Source organism: Leuciscus leuciscus (genome assembly GCF_965113295.1).
Source record: "Leuciscus leuciscus genome assembly, chromosome: 16".
Classification (NCBI taxonomy): domain Eukaryota; kingdom Metazoa; phylum Chordata; class Actinopteri; order Cypriniformes; family Leuciscidae; genus Leuciscus; species Leuciscus leuciscus.
In genome coordinates, this window is record NC_138740.1 from 9,875,155 (window position 1) to 9,888,116 (window position 12,962).

Sequence of the window (12,962 nt, forward strand, 5' to 3'; positions counted from 1 at the left end):
CCTTGCCGGATCAGCTCTGGGTTAATGCATAGCAGAGTCAGGAGGGAGAGTGTTTATTTTTATACCCGTGCCTTTGTTTGTCCAAAAGAGGACGCCATCTGAGACAACAGTTTGTAGACGTTCCATCTTATGTGTAACCATTTAGAGGAGATTTGGGGGTGAGTTATGACTATTTCACTAGACGTCCAGAAACCAAGCTAGATTATTATTATTATTTTTAGTCTCTGTAGTTGATATTTTATCTGTGATAGCTTTTGGCCATTGCGTCACGTTTTGCATTTAAAGGGAATGGGAGATGAGACTCTGATTGGTTTACTGCACATTACGCTCAAAACACACCCGCTACTTATTAAGAGAATAAGAACACACCAATAACGAGCAAAAGTTGATTTGGACACGCCCTAAGTGCACTTGCGCCGTGCGCTTTAGACCATGCGCTTAAGACCATGCGCTTAGATCATTAAAATAGGGCCCTGTGTGTTGAACTGACAATAGTCAAACCTTCAAAACTTGTCTCAGTTTGTTCCATTGTGCTCCATCTAGCTGAAAAGTTCAGAGAATTTTTTTTGTTGTTGTTGTTGATTTAATCAATTTACAGAATTTTAGAATATTACACTGCGTCTACAATGGACGTGAGCTGCACAATATGGTGCATCAAAAGCAAACAGAACCCATTAAAATGCTGTCTACACTGGATGGTGCGAAGAGTAGGTGACGGTTTTATGTGTGCTTGTGCTACACATCCAACAGGACAAATGGATTTGGAAGGTTTGCTTTGATGTGTCCAGCATGTATATTTAACGTATCTCTATTTACATAATGCATGTAAACATGATTTAAAATAAATAAAATTAATGGCTTTGTTGTTTTGTGTAAATTAACTATAAAAATCAAACTATAAACAAAAAATTCAGTTTTTTGATCATTTTCACAAAAATGTATATGGTCCCCAGAATATTTTGTTGTATGAATATCTGAACATGCAAAATGTCAAAAGAACAGTCCCTCTGTTTTTAAACAACAACAAACAAATAAATCATTCATGCATTATTTTTTAATCAAAACTTGAATGTGAGTAAGATTCATTAAAAAAGCAACATTTTGAGCAAAAAGCTGAGAAATTCACATTTTTGTCAAAGACTACATCAGGATCGGATTCAGAACGATGATTAAAACATAGATGGAGTAGATCGAGTCCATCAACACTAAGGTTGCATAGTCCTACAGCTCGTCCTGGGTCGACATTTCATTCAGTAACATTGGGCAGTTTTGATTTATAAGCTGTTTGATGTTGATGGTCGCGTAATTTTACATATGCATATGATTACATATTATATAGCTTGTTTCCGCATCTTCGTCATATGTGTTTTTTGCTAATGAGATTCAGTACTTTTTCAGAAGATTTGTGATAGCGCCCCCTACCGTATAACAGTGAAAACACGGAAAGCCGGAAAATTCCGTCAATGGCTTTCTCACAAATGATGGACATTCATATATTGCAAGGTGCCACCATGTTACAGTTTCAGGAAACAGTCGTGACTAATTTTCTATATGCAGTTTTATGTTTTCTGAAAGTAAGGGACCACCTTACTTTGGCCAAATCAATAACGAAGTTTGAAGTGGGGCTGTAAATCAAAAGCTTCTTCACACTTTCCACCCAATATCATTAGCGCCTTCATTTTCAACACAGTCTGTCAGTGCTGTGAACCATTAACACATATCTTTCACACACCCCAAATAGAAGCTTTCCCATAGCTAACCTTGTCCTCACTGTGACAGCAAGTGTGACATAAAGTTGAACTTTTAATTAAAGTTAAACTAAGAACTTTGATACTGATATCAACAATAAATACAAGAATGATGTAAGACAAAATGGCTTCAAAGTTCAGGCTAAATGACTGTGAATCAGGCAATTATTGAGCATGGACTGAGTGAATGAAACCTATTCATTACTTTCAGCTGATTACAATCATCTTAAAGTCTGTGTGAACTGAGAGTTGTGACAGACTTAACATCAGTATTGTGACAAATGTAATTGTCATGGATTAATTGTTCACCACAGGACTAGTAATGTGTGCTAAGGGTCATTTCTGATTTCATGTGGACTTTAAGACTGTGATTTGCAGTGTTATTGGAAAATCTGACATTATACAGCACAATACACATAGGTAGCAGTGATGTTACAGAGCAGTGGCATTTACCTCAGTCCATAAAGAACAGTGCCATCTGGGTGGAGCCGAATCATTCGGTTCTTCACCGTCACACCGTGCAGGAAAGACTTCTTGTCATTCAGGAAGTAGGTATCTGGGAGCCATAACTGATCAGCCACACGGTTGTCCAAAGTGAGATTCAAAGCCATCTCAGCATAGGCCAACCGTTTGTCCCTCCAGCTTTGTTGGAAATACATGGTGATGGTGTAGTCCTGCAAAGAGCACAGAAAGAGTCTGAGATTGAGAATTAAGGTGTATTCGAAGTATTTATTAATATTATTATTTTCAGTCAGATATTTCCTTTCAAAGAAAATGTACTTTAAATGTAGTCAACATTTTGTCATGTCATTGATTTTAATCCAATTTACTCTGACTGTATTTACTCTTACACGATAATTATATATTTTGATTTCATAACACCACCCCTAATTGAGTATTATGTTTCAAATTAATTTTAGGATAATAAATAAGAAACTTTATGCCTCAATATTTGTTTGATCTGGTTTGACAGCATTGTAACATCTAGGACGGCAAACTCATAATATTTTTTTTTTTATTGAATGAGAAGGTAATGCAAACATTATAAAATGGATTAAGATGTTTACCAATTTTGATATTAATTAAGCAACAAAAATATACTGCTTTGATAGGATTAGGTCCATTTGAGCAGTGACTTTTGGATGTAGGGCAAATATGATTGGCTAAGGAGGCCACTCTAAAGATCCACTGATATGACTCATCACTGCTTCAACACTACCTGAAAACTGGAACGGCATCTGTAATAATACAGCATTCTGCACAGAAACTAGTATAATGTAATAAGCCTACATTTAAGGAAATGGTTAGCAAAGAGTTTGACTTCATATTCATCCACATGGCAAGGCCCCTGTTTACAAAATGTAGTAGAAGCAATCAAATATTTCATAGGGAAATGTCATATATTTTGTACAGTTGATGACTGATAAATAAATAATCATAAACAAATTATGAAACACATAACAGTTTCAATAAATAAGATAAAGCAACCCTAAAAAGTAAAAGTATTGTATTTACTTGGAAAAGTGATACCCAACTTAATAATGTACAGCTGTGTACAACTATTTTACTTGGAAGAAATATATGAATGATACAAGCTCATAGCTATTGGCAACAATATTTCATTTATAATTATTATATTATTACAGGCTTAAATTAAAATATTCTGACAGTGAGACTGACTTGGTAACCATAGGTAAAACCATACTTACTACCACTGTCAAATGATATGATATTGTGAATCTATATGTAAAAAAATTAAATAAAAATAAAATAGATAAATAAAAACAGTAACCTAAACACAGGTAAAAACGTCTTGGTTACATATGGTAACCCATGTTCCCTGAAAGAGGGAACGGAGACGTTCGTCGGAGAGATCTGACTTGAATGGGATCTTCACAGAGAGACCAATCTACTTCGAGAGAAAGTAAATGAGCGCGGGTGTATTATGAGCAGCAGGTGCAACGCATCTTTGGTTTTCGCTGAGGAGCCGAGCCAGTGACCCGGCCGTCTGCAGCGATGGTACAACAACATGGCGATGGGACGAATGTGTCCGTTCCCTCTTTCAGGGAACGTGGGTTACCATTCGTAACCGAGACGTTCCCTTTCATGTCTGTCATATCTGTCAGCAAGGCGCCTTCAGCCAACGCCCAGGAGGAAGCAACACTTCTAGTTGAGTGTGCTCGCAACCTGAATGGGCAAGGCACGTCTTGGGATTGATACGACAAGACAATTACATCCACTATCCAGTGGGCTAACCTCTGCTTGGAGACAACCTTTCCCTTCTGCTGGCCTCCGTAACAGACAAAGAGCTGGTCTGAGGTCCTAAAGCTTTGGGTTCTGTCCACATTCAAGGGCAGCGCTTGCAGGTTCACTACCTGGTCTCTACAGGGCGTGGTAGGAACCTTTGGCACATATCCGGGCCGGGGTCTCAGGACAACGTGAGAGTCAGCCGGTCCGAATTCAAGGCACGATTCGTCGACCGAAAATGCTTGCAGGTCCCCTACACTCTTGATAGAAGCCAGCGCCATCAGGAGCACTGTCTTTAGTAACAGGATCTTTAGCACTGCTGATGGCAGCGGTTTGAAGGGAGGTCTCTGCAGTGCGCTTAGCACCAGAGACAGGTCCTAAGAGGGTATACAGGGGGGATGAGGCGATTTAGTCTCCTTGCCCCCCTCAGGAACCTGACGATCCGGTCATGCTTTCCCAATGGCTTACCTTCAACTGCATCGTGATGCGAGGCAATAGCGGCGACATACACTTTGAAGGTGGAGGGAGACAGTTTTTGCTCCAACCCATCTTGCAGGAAAGAAAGCACAACTCTGATCGGCATCTTCGGGGGTCTTCCCGTCGGGAAGAACACCACTCAACGAATAGGTTCCACTTCAATGCATAGAGGCGCCTCGTAGAGGGTGCTCTAGCGGAAGTGATGGTGTCTACCACTGCCTGGGGTTGGTCACCTAGAACTTCTGTGTCTCATCCAGGGACCAGACATGGAGTATCCAGAGGCCTGGATGCGGGTGCCATAAGGTGCCCGTCTCTGAGAAAGCAGGTCCTTCCTCAGAGGAATGGGCCAGGGAGGGACTGTCGCGAGGAGTCTTGGGACCCGGCCTTGAAGCCAGCGTTGAAGCAGCCTCAAATGAAGCAACCCGAGCAGCGTTACTGCGGCTGCGGATGCCATGTGCCCCAGGAGCCTCAGTGGAAAGTTTCAGTGGGACCGCTGTCCTGTGTTTGAACGAATTCAAGCAGTTAAACACCGACTGGACGCGCTCCTCGGTGAGGCGCGCTGTCTGGTTGACCGAGTCTAGCTCCATACCGAGATAAGAGAGTTTGCTCTTGTCCCAGTTAACCCGAAGCCCCAACAGACTGAGGTGCCCACAACCATCGAAAGCAAAGCGCAGGAAGTGCCTGTGTCGAGGAAGAATTGAGACGTGAAAGAACGTCTGAAAGAACAAACCAATCTTGGGGACGGATGCATTCGAAAATGCATTTCTGCGTGAGCATTTTGAATGGGAGCTTGTGCAGGGCCTGATTCAAAACTTGCAGGTCCAAAATTGGCCGTAACCCACCGCCTTTCTTGGGTACAATGAAGTAGGGGCTGTAGAACCCTGACTTCATATCGGCTGGAGGGACCGGCTTGATCGCATCCTTCGCCAGTAGCACCAGTGGCAATCACTGTGGTGAACCGGATGCCCCTGAACTTGGGAGGGCGCCGGGCGTACTGAATCGCATAGCTGAGTCTGATGGTGCGGATGAGCCAACGGGACGGTCTGGGGAGCGCTAACTAGGTTCCGAGCGGGTCCAACGTATTAGCCAAAGTAACCATTTTCTGGTGGCAACCAGAAGAGGAACTAGATCGGGGAAAAGGCAAAGGGACTCGACTGCGCATCTAGAGCGCTGCACGACGCGCTGGGTTGCCGTAACAACACGCGCTATCAGGCGGCAGTTCGACGGCACACGGCGCGTTGAACGCTCAAGCCCTTGCGAGAAAGGGAAGACGAACAACGTGCTGACGTGGTCATGCATAGTCGATTTATGTTATGCTCACTATGTTTGTGAATATTCACAGCCTAGGGAGGCAGGCATTCCCACAGCATGCCGTAATGGATATTGGTTCCCCATAGCATCAATACCAAGACACAGCATCAAAGTTCCACTTCGAAAGGAAACATCTCAGGTTTAGACTGTAACCCTGGTTGCCTGAGAAGGGGGATGATATGCTATGTCTCATTGCCATACCTTGGGCCTGCCTGCGCATCTCCCTCAGACAAAAGTGTTGATGATATATAACTCAGACACCCTTTTATACTCACGGGCATTTCGCATGTGACACAAGGACTGCTGTCTCTCAATGATTATTGCTGTTTGTTTACACTTGCATCTGGTCACGTTGATGGCATTCCCCAAAGCATCAATACCAAGATGCAGTGCCTTGTTCCCCTTCTAAGGGAACCAGGTTTACAGTAACCTGAGACAAGGGGAAATTCACCCTTTTTATTCATATTCTTCATACATGTTATTGTGAATAATTCATCTGTGCATATCATGTGTAATTTTTTCAAAAGTTTTTGACCTTGTAATGTTTAATCAAACTGGACATTATGCTGAAAACTTCTCTCTGTTTACATAGAGTATGGAGGGCTTCTCCAATCATTTGGTCTACTTGCCCCTTCAAGCTCGCTTTCATCTGCCTCCACTTTTTTTTCTAGAGCAACGGCCACATCTCAAAATTCAATCAAAAATGAATGCATAGAACCAAGAACGACACCCTACATATTTTCTTTGTCAGTAATACGTTACTCTCAGATGTACATCACATGAATGTGGAAAAAAGTAAAGGAGAATGTGGAAAAAGTCAAGGAAAACAACCTCATACTTGAGTGAATACTTTGAACAATAAAAATAAAAATATTCTGCCTGGAAAAGGATGGAAATTCTCCAGTGGCCCCATATGGAGGTATTGCAGTTGGAAGAAAACATAGCATCAGATCTCTGTGTCCTTCTCCACATTCTCTCTTGAATTTTGTCTCTGATATCTATCATTTTATGGCTCTCTTTTTCTAATAGCTCGTTAAAGGGCACCTATTATGACCCTTTTCACAAGATGTAAAATAAGTCTCTGATGTCCCCAGAGTATGTATGTGAAGTTTTAGCTCAAAATACCCAACAGATATTTTTCTACAGCATGTTTAAACTGTCATTTTTTGGGGCTCAGAAAAACGCGCTGTTTTAGTGTGTATCCCTTTAAATGCAAATTAACTGCTGCTGCCGGCCCAGGGGGCGGAGCCTCACGAGCTCGCGCTTCAGTCAGGATAATCTCATCTGATAATATCAAAACAGAAACTCTCAGTAACGTGTTCATTTTGGCTCGGAGTCGGACAATAATGCCCACAGCGCCAGAGAATATATACTGTATGGAGATTAAACAGGTATAGTTTAGCTTAATTATGGTTATAACTTATTTGTCATCTGCTTTTATCCACTATTAATACAAGCCTGCTGTAGCAGACCTCGTCCGAATGATGACCAAAATATACTGATGAGTTCAATTAAGTTTATTGTACATCACACAAAAGATGAAGCGTTAGTTTTACTCCAGTGAATCACTGTAAGAACAGCTAAATAAACACAGTATAAGATGTGAGCATTAAAGTCTTATCCATAAACTCTCTCTCTCTCCCTTTCATTATCATGGAACATACACAGCGAAGTACACAAAACACTTGTTACAACTAACAGCAAACAAATATATACACACCTTTTCAGTCTGTGCTTAATAAACTGGTACACTGTAAATCCGTAAAACTATTCGATGAGCTGTCATAAAGAGCGCGCTCTCACTTTCATTTCTGCCGTGGTCAGTAACGTTAGTCCTGTCGCTCCGGAGAGTGTAATCTGGATCACGAACAGTTGGTACAGATCCATCCTCGAGTAAGAACGAGAGTAAATGAAGACTGATATGTTCATTCTGACATCCAACAACAAAACACCTCAATCACTTAGGAGACATTCTTGTCTACAGCTGCTCAAGCGTCGAACAATGGCGGACTGTGTCCAGCTCACTCAGGGCGGGTCTATGCTCAAACTGAAGTGTCACTCAACAGTCGTGGGAGGGGCCTGCGCAATTCTACGTCACATTGCGCTGAATCTGAGAACAGCTCATTCTGAGACAGTGCTTATGATTTATTGAGATTGTAAAAAAAACACTGGGTGGATTTTTATCATTCTAGGGTGGTTTTGCTCACATACTGCCAACACACATTTATGTTCAAACACCATGTAAAAGTGAATTTTGCATAATAGGTGCCCTTTAAATAAAAGACACTTTCCACAAACAAGGTACCAAATAGAGCCTGAAAATATACTCCGCAAAAAAGAAACATCCTCTAGTTTCTTTTTATGTTATATCATATACAAATATTTATCAACTGAGACATAAACTGAAGAAGTTTCAATTACATTTGACAAACAGAAATGGAATAATGATTCTGTGATTAAAGTGCATCTCATTCTCATCGTCTGCACCAGATTTGCCAGTTCCTGTTGTAAGATGTTACCCCACTCTTCTACCAAGGCACTTGAAAGTTCTCGAACACATCTGGGGGGACATATAGTTACACATGGTTTGGCACTGCAAGGACAGTCAGCTAACTATCCTGTCTACCTTAGCACTGTAGTCTTACATTATGAACATTGCATTGCTCTGGCCATATCTGCAGGCCTCATGCCTCCTTGCAGCAGGACTATTGCATGTTCACATAGGTGATTAGGGATCCTGGCCATCATTCTTCTGGTGTATTTTAGAGTTCTTTCTGCGCAAACTTTCAAAAACGCGAACCCGTGAGAACGCTGATGGCGTGCACGTGTATTACGAGTTCAGTCTATAGGTATGCGTGTTTGAATATATGTGCGCAGGCGTGTAGTCCTTCCCTACAAACCTACCCTCAACAAACTACTTGTCTGGCCTTAAAATTTATAATACAGAATTTGTATCGCTTCCGCGTAGCCACGCGAAACGGAAGTAAGTAATCAGCAATATTTTAACATGTATACGATGTTTAACCCTCTGGAGTCTGAGCGTTTTTTTGGGCCCTGGGGGTGTTCTGACATGCTCTGACATTTGTGCTTTTTTCAGTTGCTTATAAACATATTAATGGCAAAGGTGTAAATTCACTCTATATAGCACAAACAGGACTACAATAATATGTGAGCCACATGTATGTACATGTTTTCATTTTTGAGAGAATAATGTTTATGCGTGGTTATCGAAAAAACTAAAAATTAAAATTTTTGAAATAAGACCACAAAACACATACTAAATATGTGGCAATAAGACTTTTGACTTATGGATGTCGTCGCCTATAGTTTTTTCTTCAAAATTACGTGAAAATAGTCTTGCTTTATCGTTCACATAAAACCATACATTGATTTAAATTGATGTAAAACAGGTTTTGCTTGGAAAGCCAATATGCGAGGGGGCGTGAACGAGGAGTGGTTTACACCTTAGAATACACCCACTCTGCATAATGATGAGCCATTCACTCAGGTGTGACACTGACTGAGCCACAATGCAAGGACAATAGATATATTTAGAAGAAGACTTATATTGACCATTTAAGATTTTGCTTACATCTATCTTGTAAATATGTTTTGCTATTTTATTAAAATGGTTACAATTACAACAATAATTACAATTTCAACAATATTTCAAGTGTACTCTTTCTTGGTAAAAAAAAATGATTATAGGGGACATTCTACCAGAAACGTACATTTCCACTTTAAAAAATCTTGGGGAAAAAAATATATTTTTCTTAAATCTGAACGTTGAGACATATGGAGGACATGTTAAACTATGAGAAACACATATCATCCCATCTCAGCATGTTTTTATGATTAAATAAAATACATTTTTATACGCATTTCACCCCTAAAATGTCAGGCCCTGTCACAGACAAATTTGTATATGTTAGAATGGTTTCCTAATGAATTTCTTTGATACAGATAGCATTTTCTTATTGATCACATGTCCCTGATTGTATCTAACATGGTTTTATAATTCCTTTAAGAAATATAAGTAACTTTTCGGTCAACTGTAGTACACAAAATCACAGAATACCCGCAGGCACTCATATAGTTGTAAAATAACTACCTTTACATAGGAGATTTTTATAAAAACATAGTAGTGGATATATACCCCCACCTTCATCTACACAGTTAAAGAGATTAATTAATTAATATTTCCTCAAATAGTACACTTTTATCATAATTTCCTGTGTGACAGGACTGACCATGGCGTGACAGGACTGACGGTACTGTGACAGGACTGACTTTATGGATTTTGATGATGCAGAAAAAGTTATGTTTTGTGTTCTTTATTTAAGTTTTGATTGGCATTTCTTTTTTAAATTATTATTATAATTTTAATGTTAAAGTAATATTAGACTATGGTAAAATTCAGCCAAGGACATACATAATATTGCCAAAAGTATTGGGACAGCCCTCCAAATAATTGAATTTAGGTGTTTAAATCACTTCCATGGCCACAGTTGTATAAAAATCAAGCACCTTGGCCTTCATTTTACTATTGCATGCGTTAAATACATAACATATGCAATAAATGTAATAAAAAAGAACAATAACATTCATTTGTAAGGCCGTGTCACACAGGAATGTGACAGGGCCTGATGTGACAGGGCCTGACGGTTGGCCATTGTAAACTGCCATTACTCAGCCTGCTAGCATGCTAGCATAAAAACTGTTAACATGCAAGCAAGGAATTTCAATAACCTTTTTAGACATGTTTTGGATTTAAAACATTTTCATTATTTTCTGGAATGTTTAACCGTGACAGGGCCTGACCCTTTAGCTCGTCTTCCTAAAAAAAACATACAAAAACAAGCTTAAAATCATACAATTCAATGAAACAATTCAGCCTTAATCAATGTAAGCTTCACCTGGGTCAAATGATGTCACTTCCTCTGAGTGATACCCTTAAAGGTGTATTTCACACATTTTATGTAGAGTTTTATGTAAACGTGACAGGACTGACCAAAACATGGGGACAGTTGTAAAATAGAATTTATTTGTAGAATTTATATATAATTTTATGTTTTTGATCAGTTGATGTGAATGATAACAGCTTAAACTTGTTATTGATGAGTTTTTTTTTTTTAAATAACAGTTTGTAGCATAACAAAACTATGAAAGCTGTAGCTCCAATTTGGCTGAGGACAAGGGCATGGACAGGATTTGTAATTTTCAAAAGTGTTTTTAATAAAGAAAAAAATATCTGAGAACCTAATGAATGACATATTCCTTTACAGAACAACTCACAGAAATCAACTATGAGCCAGTTTTAGAAATTTTTGGATGAAATACTTTTTTATTCACTGTAACAATTCAAGGACAGATAATGTACGTTTCTGGTAGAATGTCCCATAGGCCCTACATTTTATCTATGTATTCATTAGTTTGAATATAACCAACATTGGAACAGCTAACATCTTAGTTGATGACTTTATTTTTGACAAAAATAGTATTTTATATATAGAAATGGCTAAACAAAAGCTTATTTGATGTGGCAGTATATTCTACAGTAAAAACTGTACCCAAATCTGGTCAACAAAATGTTGTCTTTCATATTTCGTCTGACTGTAACGTTGTTTTCATGAAATATTAGGGCATATTGTTAATTTGCAGTTTAATACGTTGCTTATACAAATAGCCTACATTTTATTTCAACATTCAGTCGATGTTTACTTATCTCAGTATAGCAATACAGTTTGCTAAAACATCATCATTCATTCACACACGCGATTTAAATTTAAACTGTCTTTGCCAGCTGTGGTAAACAGCGCGCATTCATGCCGTTTATTCATTCATAAACAGAAACCCACGTGAAGAAATTCACGTGAGAAGGAAAAAACTTACTTGTATTCCTCAGCTCGCTCCTCGATATACCCGCACTTCTGAGGGACATTTTCCATTAGTATTATTCCTCACAGCGCTGCAAGACGGTGTAAACAAGTAATGATCTAAATAAACTTGTGTGTTTTCTCGAGCTGATGTGGGCGTTCACAGGATTGCCTCAGCCATTTGCGTTTGAATAGCGCGCGCTCTCCGTGGGCGTGGCCGATTATAACGTAATGAGATGAGATGAGCTCGACTGGAATCGCTCTCTTTTAATACAGATTTCACAAGATGAGAATAATTGTTTTTTTATATAAATTACTTCATTTAAAAGAAGAGAATTCAAGCTTCATGCCTGTCTGTCTGTATGTCTGTTTGACTGAGTATTCGCTGAGTTATTGTTAATTTTCGGACGCGTTTCAGAATGGACTTCACTGGCAGAGAGAAGGCAGAACTCGCTTCGTGTTTATTTTTCTTTATTTGGCAAAAAGCACAACACTTTGTTTTTATTGTGAGTATACACAAAAATAATACACATTTAACAGAATCGATTGATGTATGAAACTCCTATGGAAAATCAAAGTCAACAGAGTATTTATGAGTTTCTTTTACACTAATAAAAAAAAAGTGAGCTGGTATCGCCGGCGATACCGTAGACCTCAGGGGGTTTTAATAGGGAGCCAATGCAGTGTTGACAGAACAGGGCTAAGATGGTCATACTTAATGGTTCTGGTAAGAACTCGAGCTGCTGCGTTATGGACCAGCTGTAATTTGTTTATTAAGTGTGCAGGGCAACCACTCATAAGAGCATTACAATAATCTAGCCTTGAAGTCATGAATGCATTAACTAATTGTTCCGCATTTGTCAATGAGAGCATATGACGTAATTTAGATATATTTTTAAGATGGAAAAATGCGGTTTTACAGATACTAGACACGTGACTTTGAAATGAAAGATTGGTATCAAAGAGCACACCCAGGTTCCTAACCGATGACGAAGATTTGACAGAGCAGCCATCAATTGTTAGAGAGTATTCTGGGTTATTATGTGAGGACGTTTTTTGTCCAATAATTAGAATTTTTCAGAATTAAGTTGTAGGAAATTACTAGTCATCCAATTTTTTATATCAACTATGCATTCCATTAATTATGTGAATTGGTAAGTTTCGTCCTATATAGAAATATAGAGCTGAGTATCATCAGCATAACAGAGAAAACGTCTCAGGTTACGTATGTAACCCTGGTTCCCTGATAGGGAATGAGGCGCTGCGTTTGAGATGCGGTGGGAACGCCCTGCGTGATTGCGTC

The 12,962-nt window shown here is 39.3% G+C and overlaps 1 protein-coding gene across 1 annotated transcript in view; it reads right to left on the reverse strand.

Moving 5' to 3' along the window:
- Window positions 1-12,962, reverse strand: part of gabrb4 (gamma-aminobutyric acid type A receptor subunit beta4) — a 101,739-nt gene that overhangs the window by 29,616 nt on the left and 59,161 nt on the right. Inside the window, exon 4 of the mRNA XM_082141334.1 lies at window positions 2,202-2,422. Within this exon, the coding sequence (XP_081997460.1) occupies window positions 2,202-2,422 (221 nt within the window). The remainder of the gene's footprint in view (window positions 1-2,201; window positions 2,423-12,962) is intronic.